At 42.2% G+C, this 18,751-nt stretch overlaps 1 protein-coding gene across 2 annotated transcripts in view; it reads left to right on the plus strand.

The window, feature by feature from the left end:
* Window positions 1-16,338, plus strand: part of PARD3B (par-3 family cell polarity regulator beta) — a 1,061,783-nt gene extending 1,045,445 nt beyond the window's left edge. For both annotated transcript variants that reach the window (XM_059054028.2, XM_067026651.1), the window contains one exon: window positions 11,426-16,338. In XM_059054028.2, the coding sequence (XP_058910011.1) occupies window positions 11,426-11,783 (358 nt within the window). In that variant the 3' untranslated portion in view covers window positions 11,784-16,338. The remainder of the gene's footprint in view (window positions 1-11,425) is intronic.
* Window positions 16,339-18,751: the final 2,413 nt, after the last annotated feature.

Raw genomic sequence — 18,751 nt, forward strand, 5'->3', positions numbered from 1 at the left:
TTGACCTCACTAGTAAGTCAAGGCAATTAAATTCGAGTCCAAGATTCATTAAGCACCTACTATGATTCAAGTACTATGCAAGACAGCAGAGATAAGACAGTCTACTTTTGTTCTTGGCAAACAAGACAACTATAATAACTCATGCCTGATAAAGTTTACAACCATTCTATGTTGGGCAGAGTCCAACCCTTTTTTTCAGCCCACCATCCCTCCCTTCTTCTTTAAAAATTAGAGTCCAGTCTTATCTCAACCATTGTCAATCTCTGCTTCTCAATGAGAGCCCACTTTCTCCTTTCATTTCTCTACCCACCTAATTCTAGCTTCTGCATATATCTGACCCTGTATGGGTACCATGTATTTTTGTGGGTTTTCTCTTTCAACTCTCTTGAACAAATTCAGTATACATGTATGAAGCAACTTTGACCTGCAGAGCCCTGTAGTAAGCTCTGAGGGAGATCACTAGATACATGAGACCCGGTTCCTTCCGTCAAGATGATGGTGCTCCAGCACAGTATATAACCAGCCTGAGGCAGGAAGACAGGCGGATGAGGTGAGAATGAACCACTGTGGTGAGTTCAGAGGAAAGAGATTTTCTTTGCAATTGTTGGGGGGATGGAGATGCAGGGGGAGGTGAGAGGATTCATAGTTACTTGTGCCTCTTCATCTATTCCAGGGGCTCAGGCCCCTTCATCTATTACAGAAAGTATAGCCACCTCATTCCTAGCTAAAAATTTTGCCAGTGACTCGGTCCTTCTAATACTGAGCCCTTTCCCCGAAGGGATTATCTTAGCAAATGTAGAAGCATTCCTTCCTTCCTTCCATAAAATGAAGACTGTTGGTACCCAAGAGCTGCCTGTCTGACCCACTTAACCTCTGATTTACAGCCTCCTTTTTGTTTGATTAAAAATAGTGACATACTGAGATGGCAAAAAGAGGAAAATCTCATGTAAAGGAAGTGATCTTTATTGCTTCTTCACATGTCAATACCATGTCTAGGGCCATGTCTAGAGGAGACTGTGGGCTCAGGAAGTCGTTAGGCAGCCTGTCTGCTGATGGGTGGGCCTGTGTCCCCACCCAGTTAGTTGTTTGTCCTGAGACATCCCAGCACTGGCGCTTACAGGCTGTTGGGTGGGGCCGGGTATTAGCCTGAAAGGTTAACCTTCGTTATTTCATTCATCTATGTGACTGGAAACTGTATGAGATAGTTCCAACAAATTTTCCAATCAAAATATGAATCCTTTGGGCCTCCAGAAATGACCCTAATCAAAAATAAACTAGAAAAAGAAAAAATAGTAAAAAGTGTGGGAAAGAAATAGTGAAATTTTTGAAATATCAATATTTTCATGACAGTTTTCACAAAGTCATATTATAAAGAAAGGAAATATAGGCTTGTGCTTCTTAAGTAAATATTGGTTCCTGGGTGAGATTTTGAATTAAAAGTTTTTTTAAGAAAAATAATAACACATACAAATAAAAATTATGGGGTTGCATGAAAAATGAGGGGTCTTAAAGTGTTGATGTATTTGCTATTTGGATCCCTGTTTTCATCAGAATCTTCAAAGAAGACTACCCCTGGATTTCTCAGGGTTGGCTCAAAACATGCAGCATTGCTCACTGTGATAAGCATTTCTTAGGCCCCAGAATGGGTTGGGTTTTTTGCTTTCCTACAAATACTAAATTTCACCCAATAAAGATACTATGAAAAGGGAAACTCAAGATTTTTTAAAAATATTTATTTATTTGGCTGCATTGGGTCTTAGTTGTGGCATGCAGGATCTTCATTGCAGCATGCAGGATCTTTTTGTTGCAGCACACAGGCTCTTCATCGCATCGTGTGGGCTTCTCTCTAGTTGTGGCGCACAGGCTCCAGAGAGCACAGGCTCAGTAGTTGCAGTGCGCAGGCTTAGTTGCCCTGCAGCATGTGGGATATTAGTTCCCTGACCAGGGATCGAACCTGTGTCCCCTTCATTGGAAGGTGGATTCTTTAACCACTGGACCACCAGGGAAGTCCTGGAAACTCAAGATTAACAAAGATAAAATATCAGCTCCCTATTCCACTTCCTTTATCCTATCAAATTCCATAGTTAATGAGCTGGGCTTTTTTGTTTTCCTTGCTTAAAACTTGCTTCTTTTGTTTGTTTTAACCTTTTTTAAAATTTTATATTGGAGTATAGTTGATTAACAATGTTGTGTCAGTTTCAGGTGTACAGCAAAGTGATGATTCTATTATACATATGCATGTATATATTCTTTTCAAATTCTTTTCCCATTTAGGTTATTACAGAATATTGAGCAGAGTTCATTGTGTTATACAGTAGGCCCTTGTTGGTTATCTATTTTAAATACAATAGTGTGTATATGTCAATCCCAAACTCCCAATTTATCCCTCCCCCGATCTTCCCCCTTTGGTAACGGTAAGTTTGTTTTCTAAGTCTGTGAGTCTGTTTCTGTTTTGTAAATAAGTTCATTTGTATCATTTTTTTAAAGATTCTACATATAAGTGATATCATATGATATTTGTCTTTCTCTGATTTCACTCAGTATGACAATCTCTAGGTCCATCCATGTTGCTTCAAGTGGCATTATTTCATTCTTAATGGCTGATTAATATTCTGTTACATATATGTACCACATCTTCTTTATCTGTTTCGCTGTCAATGGACATTTAGGTTGCTTCTATGTCTTGGCTATTGTGAACAGCGCTGAATGAACACTGGGGTACATGTATCCTTTTGCACCATGGTTTTTTCCAGATATATGCCTAGGAGTGGAATTGCTGGATCATATGGTAGCTTTTAGATTTTAAGGAACCTCTATACTGTTCTGCCTAGTGGCTGTACAAATTTACATTCCCACCAACAGTGTAGGAGGGTTCCCTTTTCACCACACCCTCTCCAGCATTTATTGTCTCTAGACTTTTTGATGATGGCCATTCTGACTGGTATGAAGGGATATCTCATTGTAGTTTTGGTTTGCATTTCTCTAATAATTAGCGATGTTGAGCACCTGTACATGTGCCTCTTGGCCATCTGTATGTCTTCTTTGGAGAAATGTCTATTTAGGTGTTCTGCCCATTTTTGGATTGGGTTGTTTGTTTTTTTAATATTGAGCTGCATGAGCTGTTTATATATTTTGGAGATTAATCCTTTGTCTGCTGATTCGTTTGCAAATATTTTCTCCCATTCTGAGGGTTGTCTTTTTGTCTTGTTTGTAGTTTCCTTTCCTTTGCAAAAGCTTTTAAGTTTCATTAGGTCCCATTTGTTTATTTTTGTTTTTATTTCCATTACTCTAGGAGGTGGATCAAAGAAGATCTTGCTGTGATTTATGTCAAAGAGTGTTCTTCCTATGTTTTCCTCTAAGAGTTTTACAGTGTCCAGTCTTACATTTAGGTCTCTAATCCATTTTGAGTTTATTTTTGTGTATGGTGTTAGAGAGTGTTCTAATTTAATTCTTTTACATGTAGCTGTTCAGTTTTCCCAGCACCACTTATTGAAGAGACTGTCTTTTCTCCATTGTATATCCTTGCCTATTAGTTGACCATAGCTGCGTTGGTTTATCTCTGGGCTTTCTATCCTGTTCCATTGATCTATATTTCTGTTTTTGTGCCAGTACCATACTGTTTTGATTACTGTTGCTTTGTAATATAGTCTGAAGTCAGGGAGCCTGCTTCCTCCAGCTCCATTTTTCTTTCTCGCGATTGCTTTGGCTATTTGGGGTCTTTTGTGTTTCCATACAAATCATAAAATTTTTTGTTCTATTTCTGTGAAAAATGCCATTGGTAATTTGATTAGGATTGTATTGAATCTGTAGATTGCTTTGGCTAGTATAGTCATTCTGATAATATTGATTTTTCCAATCCAGGAACATGGTATAGCTTTCCATCTGATCATGTCATGTTTGATCTCTTTCATCAGCATCTTATAGTTTTCAGAGTGCAGGTCTTTTGCCTCCTTAGGTAGGTTTATTCCTAGGTATTTTATTCTTTTTGATGTGATGGTAAGTGGGATTTTTTTCTTTAATTTCTCTTTCTGATCTTTTGTTGTTAATATATAGGAATGCAACAGATTTCTGTGTATTAATTTTGTATCCTGCAACTTTACTGAATTTGTTTATGAACTCTAGTAGTTTTCTGGTACCAACTTTAGGATTTTCTATGTATAGTATCTTGTCACCTGCAAACAGTGACAATTTTACTTCTTTTCCAATTTGGATTCCTTTTATTTCTTTTTCTTCTCTGATTGCTATGACTAGGACTTCCAAAACTATGTTGAATAAAAGTGGCAAAAGTGGACATCCTTGTCTTGTTCCTGATCTTAGATGGAATACTTTCAGCTTTTCACCATTGAGGATGATATTAGCTATAGGTTTGTCATATATGGCCTTTATTATGTTGAGGTGTGTCATATATGGCCTTTATTATGTTGAGGTGTGTGCCACTTTCTGGGGAGTTTTCATCATAAATAGGTGTTGAATTTTGTCAAAAGATTTTTCTGCATCTACTGAGATGATCATATGGGTTTTATTCTTCAATTTGTTAATATGGTGTATCACACTGATTGATTTGTGGATACTGAAAGATCCTTGCATCCCTGGGATAAATCCCACTTGATCATGGTGTGTGATCATTTTAATGTATTGTTGGATTCGGTTTGCTAGTACTTTGTTGAGGATTTTTGCATCTATGTTCATCAGTGATATTGGCCTGTAAATTTGTGTGTGTGTGTGTGTGTGTTAGCTTTGTCTGGTTTTGATATCAGGGTGATGGTAGACTCATAGAATGAGTTTGAGAGTATTCATTCCTCTGTAATTTTTTGGAAAAGTTTCAGAAGGATATGTGTTAACTCTTCTCTAAATGTTTGATAGAATTCACCTGTGAAGCCATCTGGTCCTGGACTTTTGTTCATTGGGAGTTTTTTTAATCACAGTTTCAATTTCATTACTTGTGGTTGGTCTGTTCATATTTTCTGTTTTTTCCTGGTTAAGTCTTGGAAGGTTGTACCTTTCTAAGAATTTGTCCATGTCTTCTAGGTTGTCCAGTTTATTGGCATATAGTTGCTTGTAGTAGTCTATGATTCTTTGTATTTCAGTGTTGTCCACTGTAACTTCTTTTTTATTTCTAAGTTTACCAATTTGAGCCCTCTCTCTTTTCTTGATGCGTCTGGCTAAAGTTTTATCAATTTTGTTTATCTTTTCAAAGAACCAGCTTTTAGTTTCATTGATCTTTGCTATTGCTTTCTTCATCTCTGTTTCATTTATTTCTGCTCTGATCTCTATGATATTTTTCTTTCTGCTAACTTTGTGTTTTGTTTGTTCTTTCTCTAATTGCTTTAGATGTAAGGTTATGTTCTTCATTTGGGATTTTTCTTGTCTCCTGAGGTAAGATCGTATTGCTATAAACTTCCCTCTTAGAACTGCTTTTGCTGCATCCCATAGGTTTTGGATAGTCATGTTGTCATTTGTCTCTAGGTATTTTTTTATTTCCTCTTTTATTTCTTCAGTGATCCATCGGTAGGTTAGTAGCATATTGTTTAACCTCCACATGTTTGTGTTTTTTTACAGTTTTTTTTCTTGTAGTTGATTTCTGATCTCATAGTTTTGTGGTCGGAAAAGATGCTTGATATGATTTCAATTTTCTGAAGTTTACCAAGGCTTGCTCTGTGGCCCAGCATATGATCTACCCTGGCAGATGTTCCATATGCACTTGAAAAGAATGTGTATTCTGCTGCTTTTGAATGGAATGCTCTATAAATATCAATTAAGCCTATCTGGTCCAATGTGTCATTTAAGGCCTGTGTTTCCTTATTGATTTTCTGTCTGGATGATCCGTCCATTGATGAAAGTAGGGTGTTAAAGTCTCTCACTATTATTGTGTTACTGTCAATTTCTCGTTTTATGGCTGTTGGCATTTGCCTTATATACTGAGGTGCTCCTATATTGGGTACATACATATTTATATTTGTTATATCTTCTTCTTGGATTGATCCCTTGATCATTATGTGGTGTCCTTTTTGTCTCTTGTAACAGTTTTAATTTTAAAGTCTGTTTTGTCTGATATGAGTATTGCCTCCAGCTTTCTTGTGATTTCAATTTGCATGGAATACCTTTTTCCATCCCCTCACTTTCAGTCTGTATATGTCCCTAGATCTGAAGTGGGTCTCTTGTAAACAGCATATATATGGGTCTTGTTTTCGTATCCATTCAGCCAGTCTGTGTCTTTTGGTTAGAGCATTTAATCCATTTACATTTAAGGTAATTATTGATATGTATGTTCTTATTGCCATTTTGTTAATTGTTTAGTATTTGTTTTTGTAGGTCTTTTTTCTTCTCTTCCTCTTTTGTTCTCTTCTCGTGACTTGATGACTAACTTTAGTGTTGTGTTTTGATTCCTATTTCTTTGGTATGTGTGTTTCTACTGTAGATTTTTGGTTTGCAGTTACCATGAGGTTTTGATATAGCAGTCTGTGTATAAACAAGATTGTTTATTAAGTTGCTGGTCTTTTAATATCAAATGATTTTTTTTTTTTTTTTGGCTGCATTGGGTCTTCATTCCTGCACCCGGGCTTTTCTCTAGTTGCTGTGAGTAGGGGCTACTCTTTGTTGAGGTGCACAGGCTACTCATTGCAGTGGCTTCTCCTGTTGCGGAGCACGGGCTCTAGGTGCACGGGCTTCAGTAGTTGTGGCTCACAGGCTCTAGAACGCAGGCTCAGTAGTTGTGGCACACGGGCTTAGTTGCTCCGTGGCATGTGGGATCTTCCGGGACCAGTGATCAAACCCGTGTCCCCTGCATTGGCAGGCGGATTCTTAACCACTGCGCCACCAGGGAAGTCCCTGCATTTTCAATATCCTGTACCTTTACTGTGTGTTTGCTTTTCCTGGTGAGCTTTTCCATTCGTAATTTTCTTGTTTCTAGTTGTGGCCTTTTCTTTCCTGCTTAGAGAAGTTCCTTTAGCATTTGTTGCAAAGCTGGCCTGGTGGTGCTGCATTCTCTTAGCTTTTGCTTGTCTGTAAAGTTTTTGATTTCTCCATTGAATCTGAATGAGAGCTTTGCTGGGTAGAGCATTCTTGGTTGTAGGTTCTTCCCTTTCATTACCTTAAATGTATCATGCCACTGCCTTCTGGCCTGCAGAGTTTCTGCTGAAGAGTCAGCTGATAGCCTTATGGGAATTCCCTTGTATGTTATTTGTTGCTTTTCCCTTGTTGCTTTTAATATTTTTTCTTTGTTTTTAATTTTTGTCAATTTCATTACTATGTATCACAGCATGTTCTTCCTTGGGTTTATTCTTCCTGGGATTCTCTGTGCTTCCTGGACTTGGGTGACTGTTTCCTTTCCCATGTTAGGGAATTTTTCAGCTATTATCACTTCAAATATTTTCTCTTCAAATATTTTCTCATGTTCTTTCTCTCTCTCTTCTCCTTCTGGGACCCCCTAGAATGCAAATGTTAGCGTATTTAATGTTGTCCCAGAGGTCTCTTAGACCGTCCTCATTTCTTTTCATTCTGTTTCCTTTATTCTGTTTCACAGCACTGATTTCCACCATTCTGTCTTCCAGGTCACTTATCTGTTCTTCTGCCTCAGTTATTCTGCTACTGATTCCTTCTAGTGTATTTTTCTTTTCAGTTATTGTATTGTTCATCTCTGTTCTTTAGTTCTTCTAGGTCTTTGTAAAACATTTCTTGTATCTTCTTGATCTGTGCCTCTGTTCTTTTTTCTAGGTCTTGGATCATGTTTACTGTCATTACTCTGAATTGTTTTTCAGGTAGGTTGCCTATCTCCACTTCACGTAGTTGTTCTATTGGGGTTTTATCTTGTACCTTCATCTGGGACATATTCCTCTGCCATCTCATTTTGTCTAACTTTCTGCAATTGCAATTTCTGTTCCACAGGCTGCAGGGTTGTAGTTCTCCTTGCTTCTGCTGTCTGCCATCTGGTGGATGAGGTTGGTCCAGGGGCTGGTACAGGCTTCCTGGTGTGAGGAACTGGTGCCTGCCCCACTGGTGGGTGGAGCTGGGTCTTGTCCCTCTGGTGGACAGGGCCTTGTCAAGAAGTGTGTTTAGCAGGCAGCTGTGTGCTCAGGAAGACATTAAGCAGCCTGTCTGTCGATATGTGGGGCTGTGTTCCCACCCTTTTGGTTGTTTGGCCGGAGGCGTCCCTGCACTAGAGGTGGGGCCAGGTCTTGATGGGAAAATGGTGGCCTCCAGGCCAGCTCATGCCAATGAGTACTCCCCAGGACTACAGCTGCAGTGTGCTTGTCCCCAGAGTGAGCCACAGGCTGACCCTGCCTCTGCAGGAGACCCTCCAATACCAGCAGATAGGTCTGGCCCAGGCTCTTATGATGTCACTGCTTTTTCTCCCTGTGACCTGGTGCACACGAGAGCTTGTGTCCACCCTCCAAGAATGGGGTTTCTGTTTCCCCTAGTCCTATGGAATTCCTGTGATCAAACCCTGCTGGCCTTCAAAGCCAGATCCTCAGGGGCTCCTCCTCCCATTGCCAGACCCGCAGGCTGGGGAGCCTGATGTGGGGCTCAGAACTTTCACTCCTGTGGGAGAACTTCTGCAATATAATTATTTTCCAGTTTGTGGGTCACCCACCTGGCGGGTATGGGATTTGGTTTTATCGCAGTTACACCCACCCCTCCTACCATCTTGTTGTGTCTTCTTTGTCTTTGGATATAGGATATGTTTTTTGGTAGGCTCCAGCATTTTTTTGTTGATGGTTGTTCAGCAGTTAGTTGTGATTTTGGTGTTTTCATAAGATGAGGTGATCTCACGTCCTTCTACTCTGCCATCTTGTCTCAACCTCCCTAAAAATTGTTATTTTAAATATGTGTGTGTGCGTGTGCACACAATAGTCACAAGCACTTAGAAGTTCTGGTAAAAGTCAGTGCTCAATTTTGAGCAAAAAGTTATTATAAACTATAGCAACTCCCTCCCTTGCACCAAAGAAAGAAAAATTCTTCTAGCACTCTTTGAACCTTAAAGAGTGTTTTTGTAGGCCAGCTCATTGTTTTTCTTCTCTCTGAAGAATTAGAAATGATAACTGTTTTGATGAGTTCTACAGAAAAAGACAGTTTCCATGATTTCATTTCTTGACAAAGAACAGGTGCCTCACTTGGTTTCTGCCACATGTAAGCAAATTCCCAGACGTAAAACTTCCCCTCAGAGGAAGCAATGTGGGTCCACAAAACTATCTTGAGTTCTGCCCCCTCTTCCCCTGGCCGTGTGAGGTGGCCGACTAGTAGGGGAGGCGTGGGAGAAGAGACTTGACCACCCCCATGCACACGCAGCCTGCACGGTGGCTGTGGCCAGCAGGGTGGCTTCTGCCCTGTCACTGCTTGATCTGGCTAGTCTCTCCACGAAAAAACCAAGGCCTGCCTGTCTTTTACAATATTCTGTTTTAAAAGAGAGAAATCTCCAGGGAGAGAACAGGACCCTAAAAGTCCGAGGCCTGGAATTCCTCCTTTCTCTCTTTCCATTTTAAACAGGAAACATTCATGCTAAGAGGGTCCAGAGGGAGTGTTGGTTGTATGTTCATTTTAAGGCAGATAATGTTTTTGTGTTGCAAATGTCAGTGATTTATCCCAAGGGCTTAAAACGAGTGCAGAAAAACCACATGTTTCACTTCATGCAGAGAAATATCATCAGTAGATTTTGAGAGAAAACACAGGTTAAGGATTTTTTTAAGTGTTTTGAAAATCTTTAACGTGAACCAAAAGGAAATAGAAATGAGCACGGTGGGAGGGGGGGAAGCTTAAAATATTATACGATAAAAGGTATAATGAATGCTGGAAGTTTTCTAAATAAAAGACAACATTCTAAAGGAAAGGGAAGATGAAATCCCCATCCTTTATTTCCCAGGGCTAGAGTGACAGATTACACATTTGTGCTCTATTTGTCATGGGCAATTTAAAATAGAGCAAAGCAAACTGCACTGAATAATAGCAGTTGATGCTATAATAACTTGTATGCAAACAACTGAATTTTTTTTCTGAAAACTCTAACTAAATTAACCCAGGCTCAAGGATCTATCTTTCATTATTATACATAGCCAAATTAAGCCATAAAAAAGTAGAGAGAGAATTCTATTATTCATCCCTATGAATGTGTCCACATGCTGCTTTCCACATGGACCCAAGCTTGGAGCTTGTCAAATAATCATGATTTGGGGAACTTACTTACAGAGCTGTTTTCACATCACACTCTGCAGATTACAGGGTGATTGTGACCCTCACTGACAGTGCTTGATTAACCACAGGCACCGTATTCTTACAGCCCTGCCATTTCTTTCAAGTGTTCTACCGGATTGTACTCTGACAATGGAGAGCTTTTCATTAATTATTATTGTTGCTGTTTTCCCTTAAAAAGGAATAATAAAAAGAGGAATGGTAGAAAGTGGGAAGGATCTGGGCATGGTAGTAGTGAATATGTGCACAGAGGTTTATGGGATTTTAAGAGCTGCAAACAGAACTCATCTGCTTAACCCCAGGCTAGATAAGATGCACTCATCTGTACATTGTTTAGAGACCTATTGCTTCTGTTATGACAAATGGGTCAGAAGATGCTGTTGTCTTAGTAGAGAGATGCAGACAGGGTCGCTTTCTGTTAGTGTTTATTCTTGCCCTTTACCTTTCTGTGTGCCTACTCATTACACAGTACAACTTACAGCTGGTTTCTCTTTTCCTAATCTGCTACCGGCTGGGTGGTACTTATTGACTTTGAAGTAGAAGTGCTTTATATCAAAGTTTTGGGTGGGTAAGTCCAAGCTCTAGGTTGGGACTTTCTCTAGGAACTGTAGAAAGAGGAGGGCATACTAATCCACACAGGGATGTAACAGAAGCCAACCAGAGTTAGACCAAGACTGTGACTCATGGAAAGAGCACCCCACAGACCTAGGAGAGAAGTGAATGCAATCCCTGGGAAATTTATGACTCCAAATAATGTGTGCATTTCTACCGCCATGTTTATGTCAGGCTTCAGGGAGGTGGAAAGGGGAGGGGGCAAATGATCCCAGCTTTAATAGAGCCAAGCTCAGCCATGTTTAGGGAACTAGCTTGGTTACTATAATAAGGCCAACACATAAGCAAGATAGAATTATATTTCTCCCTCAGGCACCAATCAGTCCTGACTGACATGCTGGCTCCACGGGGTCAAGGAGCCAGGCTCTTACCTTCTTGTTGCTCTGCCTTCCTCAGCATGTGGCTTTCTCCTTGTGTCTAATATGGCCACTCCAGGGCCCAACAGAAAGGAGGCAAGAGAAGAAGAGTGTCCCTTTCTTCCTTTTAAGGGCACACATCCCGTCTGTTCACATCCCACCGGCCAGATCCAGTCTGTGGCCACGCCAAACCGCATGGGAGGCTAAGGAATGTGGTCATCATCTGGGCAGCTGGCTTCGTAGTCATTGTTGATATGTGTCTGTTCTCTTTCCAGGGGAGGACCAGCAGATCCTGTAGACTATCTGACAGCAGCACCTCGAGGGCTCTACAAGGAAAGGGAGCTTCCGTATTACCCAGGGGCTCATCCCGTGCATCCGCCCAAAGGGAGCTACCCCCGCCCCCCAGATCTGAGGATCACAGATCTCCGGTATCCCCAGTACTATCCACCCCCGCCAGCCCCCCAGCACAAAGGACCCTTCCGACAAGATGTGCCACCTTCCCCTCCTCAGCACCACAGAGTACCAGCCTACCCAGAAATGGGCAGACCAGTGCCCCGAGGGGGCAGCCCAGATCAGTACCCCTATCGAATGCAGGATCCCCGGCAGAAGAACCCCATGACCGCAGCCGTGTAGCTGAACGCCACCAAGCTCAGCCCAGCCCAGAAAGGAAGACATCCAACATCACCTTTGTTCTTCCTACACCTTAAGGCCTTCTTCCTGTTAAGAATCCGCCATGGTACAGATGAGGTTTTTCTCACTGAGGCTGCAACACTTGACTGCTAATCAGAGAGAAAGAAGGGGAACAGGAGTTTGGGGAGGGAAATCAGAAGGAAGAGGAAGGATGGAGCCATAAAGAAAATACTGCCTGAAATACTTTTAGAATTGTTCGGTTCACTGAGAGCGGCAAATGCACAGGCAGATAACCATGGAGATCTACAACACGGTGCCTCCCCGGAGCACAGACATGCCCCATAGCACTGGCATCACGGAGGGCAGACTCTGCCCGGGATCGTCATCCATTCGGAGACTAAGCTTCAGCCGCCTGATTAGAGGTGTTAAGTCTGTGAAGAGTGGTCGCCAATATGGGTGTCCTAAGTGAGTGGTTTTTACATTGAAGAAACAACAGCGGCAAACGTGACGAGTGATCTCCTTGAACTGGTTTATACCTAGAGGAAGGCTGCGTTTCTTTATCTGTAGAACTTCTCAGGTTCTCAGTTCCACTCACTGGGTATAAGCATGTCACGTTTCCTTGCTTTTAGTATAAAAGTAAGATGTGAATGCAGTGTTGGTGTCCTGGGAGAATGGACAAAGCTAGTCGGAGCTTCCACAAGAAATATATGCCTAGCATCACGGCAGTCAGGTTAAGACGCTGACATTCCTGTGGTCCTCACCTTCCTTCCTCCCACGTCCCAGGCACGACAGCATGGAGATATCTGGCTTCCGAGGCATCCCCAAATCTCCTGCCTATAATTATTGTTAAGTGGGGCCTCTATTTTAAGGTTCCCACTTGAGAGTTAAGATGTACTCGGGAAAAAGAGGGCCCACTGGTTAGTTTGCACAGGAAGCAGTGCTCTGGAGATGCCAATTCCCGACGCAGTGCCAAACAGCGCCATATGCACCCGGCGTCAGGGAGGGGCTGACTGTGCTCTTTGGGAATGATAACTGGCAGGTCGTAGATGGTGGTGACTGACTCTGTGTGTGTGTGTGTGTGTGTGTGTGTGTGTGTGTGTGTGTGTGTGTGTGTGAAAGTGTATGATTACCAGTATGGAGAATGGAAAATAAAAACGCTTTCTGGAAAGTTTGATGAGGAAGGGAATAAAAAGGAAAAAAGCCAGAAAACAGAAGGGAAGGGAGAAGGAGCATAAAACTAAATCATTCTATATCTGCTATATTATTTCATTAACAGAAGTCAGGGCAAGAGCAAGGCCAAGGTCTCCAGTTGGGAAAAGAAGGTCTTATGGTTTCAAAAAGCTGAAAGCCCACCCTCCAAAATCCATCGCAATTTTTTTAGAGCTTTGCAGCTATATTCTACTTATTTCAACATAGAACCTCTAAAACCTACGACCTAACCCAAATGAGAACATAAGAGAAAACTGAGAAACAGCAAAGCATGGGAGCAGCAACTCGAATTGTTCAGTGACTCCTGCAGTACTTTAAACCTTTCTACATTCCTTCTTCATTCCCTCCCCAAAAAAGTCTTGAGTTCAATTTAGACATATTTTGGCCAAGATTAGGATACCTCTGACTGCTAGGATTTAATAAATTATAGATTATTGAATATATAGAGTATCTATCCAGCCCAGTTTAGTCTTATTTTAATTTAAAATAGAGTTCCATTACCAAGAATGGTGCAACGGCTGGGTTTCGACTTAACTAGTGTTACTTACTGAACTTTAAGAGGTATCATCTTCTAAACTACAATTTACTTATGGCCCTCTTGAAAATAGACTGTCAAGTTGTTTTTTGCCCTCTATCATCTCTCTTATGCCAGGCACCTTTAGATTGTTCGCAATTTGTGCAGAGGTTGAGGATTGGGCCCTGCTCACCTAGAGCTGGAGTGCAGGTGAGCTGTAGGGTTTCCCAGCCAACATGCTGCAAGCTGCCTTCCCCTCAAGCTAAATAAACCTTCAAGAAGACAAGGATAAGATGAGGGAAGTGTGATGTATTTTGAAGAGTTAAAAATCAGCTCTTTAGGATGTTCCATAATTTAACCACATTTCTGTAGACTACTGTACATAGCCAAGCCAGAAGCTTCCTTCTGGATTAAGGCCAAGGTCCCACAAGGGGCAGTGGTATAAGGTGAGACGCTCCGTGTGTGTTGGAGGAGTGGCCCCTGTAGGAAGAATGCCTATATTTTCACCACGTTGCCACCTTGTGAGCATATCTCCTGCACTCAGGCTCGGGGAAAGCTGCTCCAAGCATGGTTTTGTGTTGTACACACAGGTAATAAAACAGTTGCTAATCCTGAGGGGCAGCCACGGATGTGAAGGTACTATGAAAACGGATGAAAAAAAGATTATAGCAGTTTTCTTTTCTTGCTTGAAGTATAACACACGCCCCATTAGACCCTACGCAAAAGAAGCTAGCATTGCATGTGCGACAGTCTTCATCAAGCCAAGTAACAATTAAGAACAGCTTGAATGTAAGCTTTGCCTGTGAACCAGCCCTCCAGCTGTCACCACCCAGAGGTTATGGAACTCTTTCCCAGTATTTAGGAGAACAGGTTGTTTAGAGCATTTAGAAGACCAGGCTATCATCAATAGGTGCCCAGTAGCAGGAAATAGTTCCTGGTTTATTTATGGCCTTGGAAAAACTCAATCAGGTGTCTCCTTGTAGCTCGGAATGCTAAGTAGACCCCCAGGAAAAGGTGGCATGGCGAGCTTGGCGAGCTGCAAACCCATCAACGTACACCCACCCGGCTCCTCACCTGACCACTGGGTCATCCAGGCCTTGAAATGATGTATTGGCCTCAAGTAACTAGTTATTTTAAGGAGCTCTGTTTGTGTCTCTTTTTGCAGGAATAGAGAGATAAAAGGGAGCAGACCACCGAAAAATTTTAGATGCAGGCAAATTCAGTCCTCTACAAGGGAGCGAAACACACCATCTCACTAACCCATTGTATCATTGGTCTGTGGCGGTATCACTCTTGGTATAATATTGCTTCCCTATGGTATCACACCACTGGATGAAAGTCAAGCGCCAAGTCAGGAGTATTTTCTTAAATCATGATTGACAAGAAAAATTGGGGGAAAAAATTACCGCAAAGCTCCTTATTCTTAGATTTTTAGATCTATATGCATTGACCTCATAGTACAGCACAGAGCAAAGATCTTATAATCAAGAGCACGGATAAAGCCTCACGTCACCCTGAGGAGGAAACTGTACACACCAACTGAGAGAGGAGATTTGAGACTTCACTGTAGCTTTATTTTTGCCACCAGTAACAAAATTAAAACATGATTCATTATTCCTTCCAAAAATTTAGGAACTTGTTGAATGAAATCTATCTTCTGAAGGAACTCCACCCGACAACTTTTGGAGTTGCCATGCATAGGGCTGGTATGCACAGTGATCAAGTCTTTAGAGAGTGTTCATTCCCTAACCTGTAACCACAGCGTTCATTTTCTTTGGAGGAACATCTTAGCATTTCAGAGGAATACAGAGATCCGGAGAGTTTGGTGTGGACAGCAATATGTGTCTCTAAAATTTTCATTGGCATTAAACTCTGAAATCCACAATGAATGGCCTTCAAATTGGTGCTAAATTGGGTAGACACCCTACTGCTTTGACTCCATGAGCCACAGAAAGTCCAGATTTAGCACAATTAGGCAGGAGGGAGTTGGAGTCAGAAACAGCCTGCGAGGGTATTTCTACTCCCGGTTCATGCCGACTTAAGTGGAAATGATGCCACAATGAGACCAGAAAGAGGAGTCTCCATAAGATATCGCTACAAAGTCACCTTTCTGATAAAAAGGAAAATGAAAGTTAGATATCTAAAATAAGCCTAGAATCTCATATGCAGCTACAACTTCTAAGGGAAACTCTCCCTCATGTCCTTAAATCGTAATAGAATCTCACACAGCCTGACTTTTAAAGGGGCTTCACTATAAGCCCAGAGTGGAGAGTGAACTAACCCCCAAGACTGTCTCCTGACTCAGCTCTTTCAGACGATGTTCCATCCATGCTGACTGCAGTGCTATTTACTACTGGAACATAAAAACAAAACCTGCTGTTTATACAGTCACTTTTTCTAGTGTTTTCCTGTGCTTATATGATCCCAAGTCTGTTCATAAGTTCTGAAGATAAATTATGTGAAATCATATTTTGGCATAGGGGGTGGAGAATGAATTTTTTACAGACTTTTTAGGATGATCCCATTTTTACCACAGAAAAATTTTGGATATTGTTATATATGAATATATAAATTTTTCTTGTTTATTTTGCATCAAAATAAAGCTTTATTCAGTCAGTAAAAGTCAAATCTTGGTTTTTACCCACCCACCGGTTTGTTTTAGGGTTTGATGAATGAATAGGTAGGTAGGTCTGGTCCTGCTCGCCCTGAATAGCAACCTCACAGGGCAGAGGACACAGGGAAAGAGCATCTGTCGCATGCTGGGCTCCCCCCAAAGCAGATGCTGAGATGGGAATGAACAGCAGGATGTTTATCTGGGAGTGCACTTGGGTTCAGTACCTACACAAGGCAGGGGAAGAAGACAGAATGGGGCGGAGAGGGAAAGACTGAGCTGCCACGCGCTCCCAACTTGGGCTGAGCCACAGACTCATCCCAAGTGGGGACAAGGGAGATGGGCCTTTATCCCACCATCTTGGTCAGGGGATACGGGCTACCCCTGGAAGTAGGGGAGACCCAGAACCAGGCAGTTTTCTTCAGGTGAGGCAATCCCCCAAAGGGCTGACAGCTGGGGTCATCGTCGGGAGATATTCACAGCAGCTGGGAAAATAGCTCTTCCTTCCTGAAGTGGGATCTGGGCAGTGCATCACAGCATCCACAAATGCATCCAACACTGTTGACCCCTCTCTCATGTTAGAAACACTCTTACCTTGTCTAAAGAAACATGATTCTAAGTTGCTTTTCCTTGAGACCATCCCTATGTTTCCCAGGCAACTCCACTGGCTCTTCTCAGCCCTCTCCACACTCTCCAAGTTCATCCACAGCCTTTTAGCTACCACCCTGGACTGCTTTGCTCACAATTTCCAGCTCTGATCTCTCTCCTGAGTACGTGCATTTCCACTTTCCTACTGGGACTTTTCCATAAGCCCTTTGCGCTCAACACGTCCAAACTGAAAACAAGCTTTCTCCAAAGAAACCTGCTTCTCATGACTCTATGCTGGCCAATCGCACCACCATGTTCACAGTTACAAACCAGAAATCTGGAAATAATCCTTGACTTCCCATTTATAACCCTGCTCCTTCCCCACAACCATATCCATCTGAAGAAATGGAAGGCCAGCAATTCCATCCTGCAATTCCATCAAATATGTCCATGATTGCTGACATCCTACCATCACCTTAGTTCAGCGCCATCACCTCTCACTCACCCTCCTCAGTAACCTTCTACGTGATCTGCCTCTTTCTGTGCTTCCTTCTGACCCGCTCTGTACTGCTCACACCCCACCACCTTTGGTAAATAAAATTGTTTTGGAACACATACACACCGATCCGCTGATATATTGTCTAGTACTCTTTCACACTACCGTCTCAACCTCTGCTCTATACTGCCAGAGGGACTTTTCTGAAATGGAGAGGTTACCATATTACTCTTCTGGAGGCAACATGATCTTGTTGAAAGAACGTTGGCTTTGAAAACAGGCAGACCTGGATCTAAAATTAGGTTCAAGCACTAATTAGCTACATAACCTTGGGTAAAATTTTACCATTTGTGAAATGAAACTCCTATACATCTTATGGGATTGTTTTAAGAATTAACCCACATGACAAACATAGGAGCTCTGGAGCGAGTTTGCACCAGCTCCCGGGAGCCCGTTGTCTGCATCTCTTCCCAACTCCGTGTTCAGTGATGTCACATTGGTAGCTTGAAATAGGTCATGTTGGAAGCATTCACAACACAGAAATTAGCATACCCTACAAATCAGGACTTTTTTCCCCTCTAGAGAGCCAGTTGTTAAAGATTACCAGCACACCACTGTATATAACATACAGTTATACGTTTACCAGCATGCCGCTGTATGTAACATACCATTCGATGTTTACTAGAACACTGCTATGTATACTATATAGAGTTGCCCAACAGTCAGGGAAAATTAATCCTTGCCTACACACACACACACACACACACACACACACACACACACACACACACACACACCCTCACTCCTCAAAGCCTTTCTGTGGCTCCCTAATACCTGCACACACACACACACACACACACACACACACACACACACACACACACACACACACACCCTCACTCCTCAAAGCCTTTCTGTGGCTCCCTAATACCTGCAGCTTAAAGTCTCAAGTCCAAAGCCCTCCAAAATCAGTCCACTGTGCCTCTCCCTCCTCATGCCTTGTCATTTACGTAAGACATAAGTTTTACATCTTACACTGCTGTTGTTTCAAATTACTTTTGTTTATTTGAACCAAGCGTGCATCTCACAGCTCTGTTCTGTGGCAATACGCAATAAACTCAGTAAGCATAGCCTCCCCTGCTCAAAATACCCTTTGTCCTGTGGATGCTCACTCCTTCTTCAGGTCCCAGACCAACTGGCTCTTTCTTTCTCCATGAAGACTTAGATGCAGAAATAGGAGGTTGGCTCCCTCACATCCACCCCACCCTCTTGGAGCAAGACTTACTGAAGGTCAGAGACACAAGAGCTGGAGGCCACATTTTCCAGATTTCCTCACAGCTTGGGTGCCACATGAGGCCCAGCTTCTACCCGTCAGACTGAACACTCTGGAAGACGGAACTGAGGCCCAGACATGCTTCTGCAGGCAAACACAGTACTAGAGGCATTTGGTTTTACTCTAAGGGTGTCTGGTCTCTAGCTTCCTGGGGGTCAGGAGGCCATGTGAGGGTCATCCACTGTGTTAGCAAGGATCACAGCTGAGGCAACAGGATTCT

The sequence above is a fragment of the Kogia breviceps genome, chromosome 2 (genome assembly GCF_026419965.1).
Source record: "Kogia breviceps isolate mKogBre1 chromosome 2, mKogBre1 haplotype 1, whole genome shotgun sequence".
In the NCBI taxonomy this organism is placed as follows: domain Eukaryota; kingdom Metazoa; phylum Chordata; class Mammalia; order Artiodactyla; family Physeteridae; genus Kogia; species Kogia breviceps.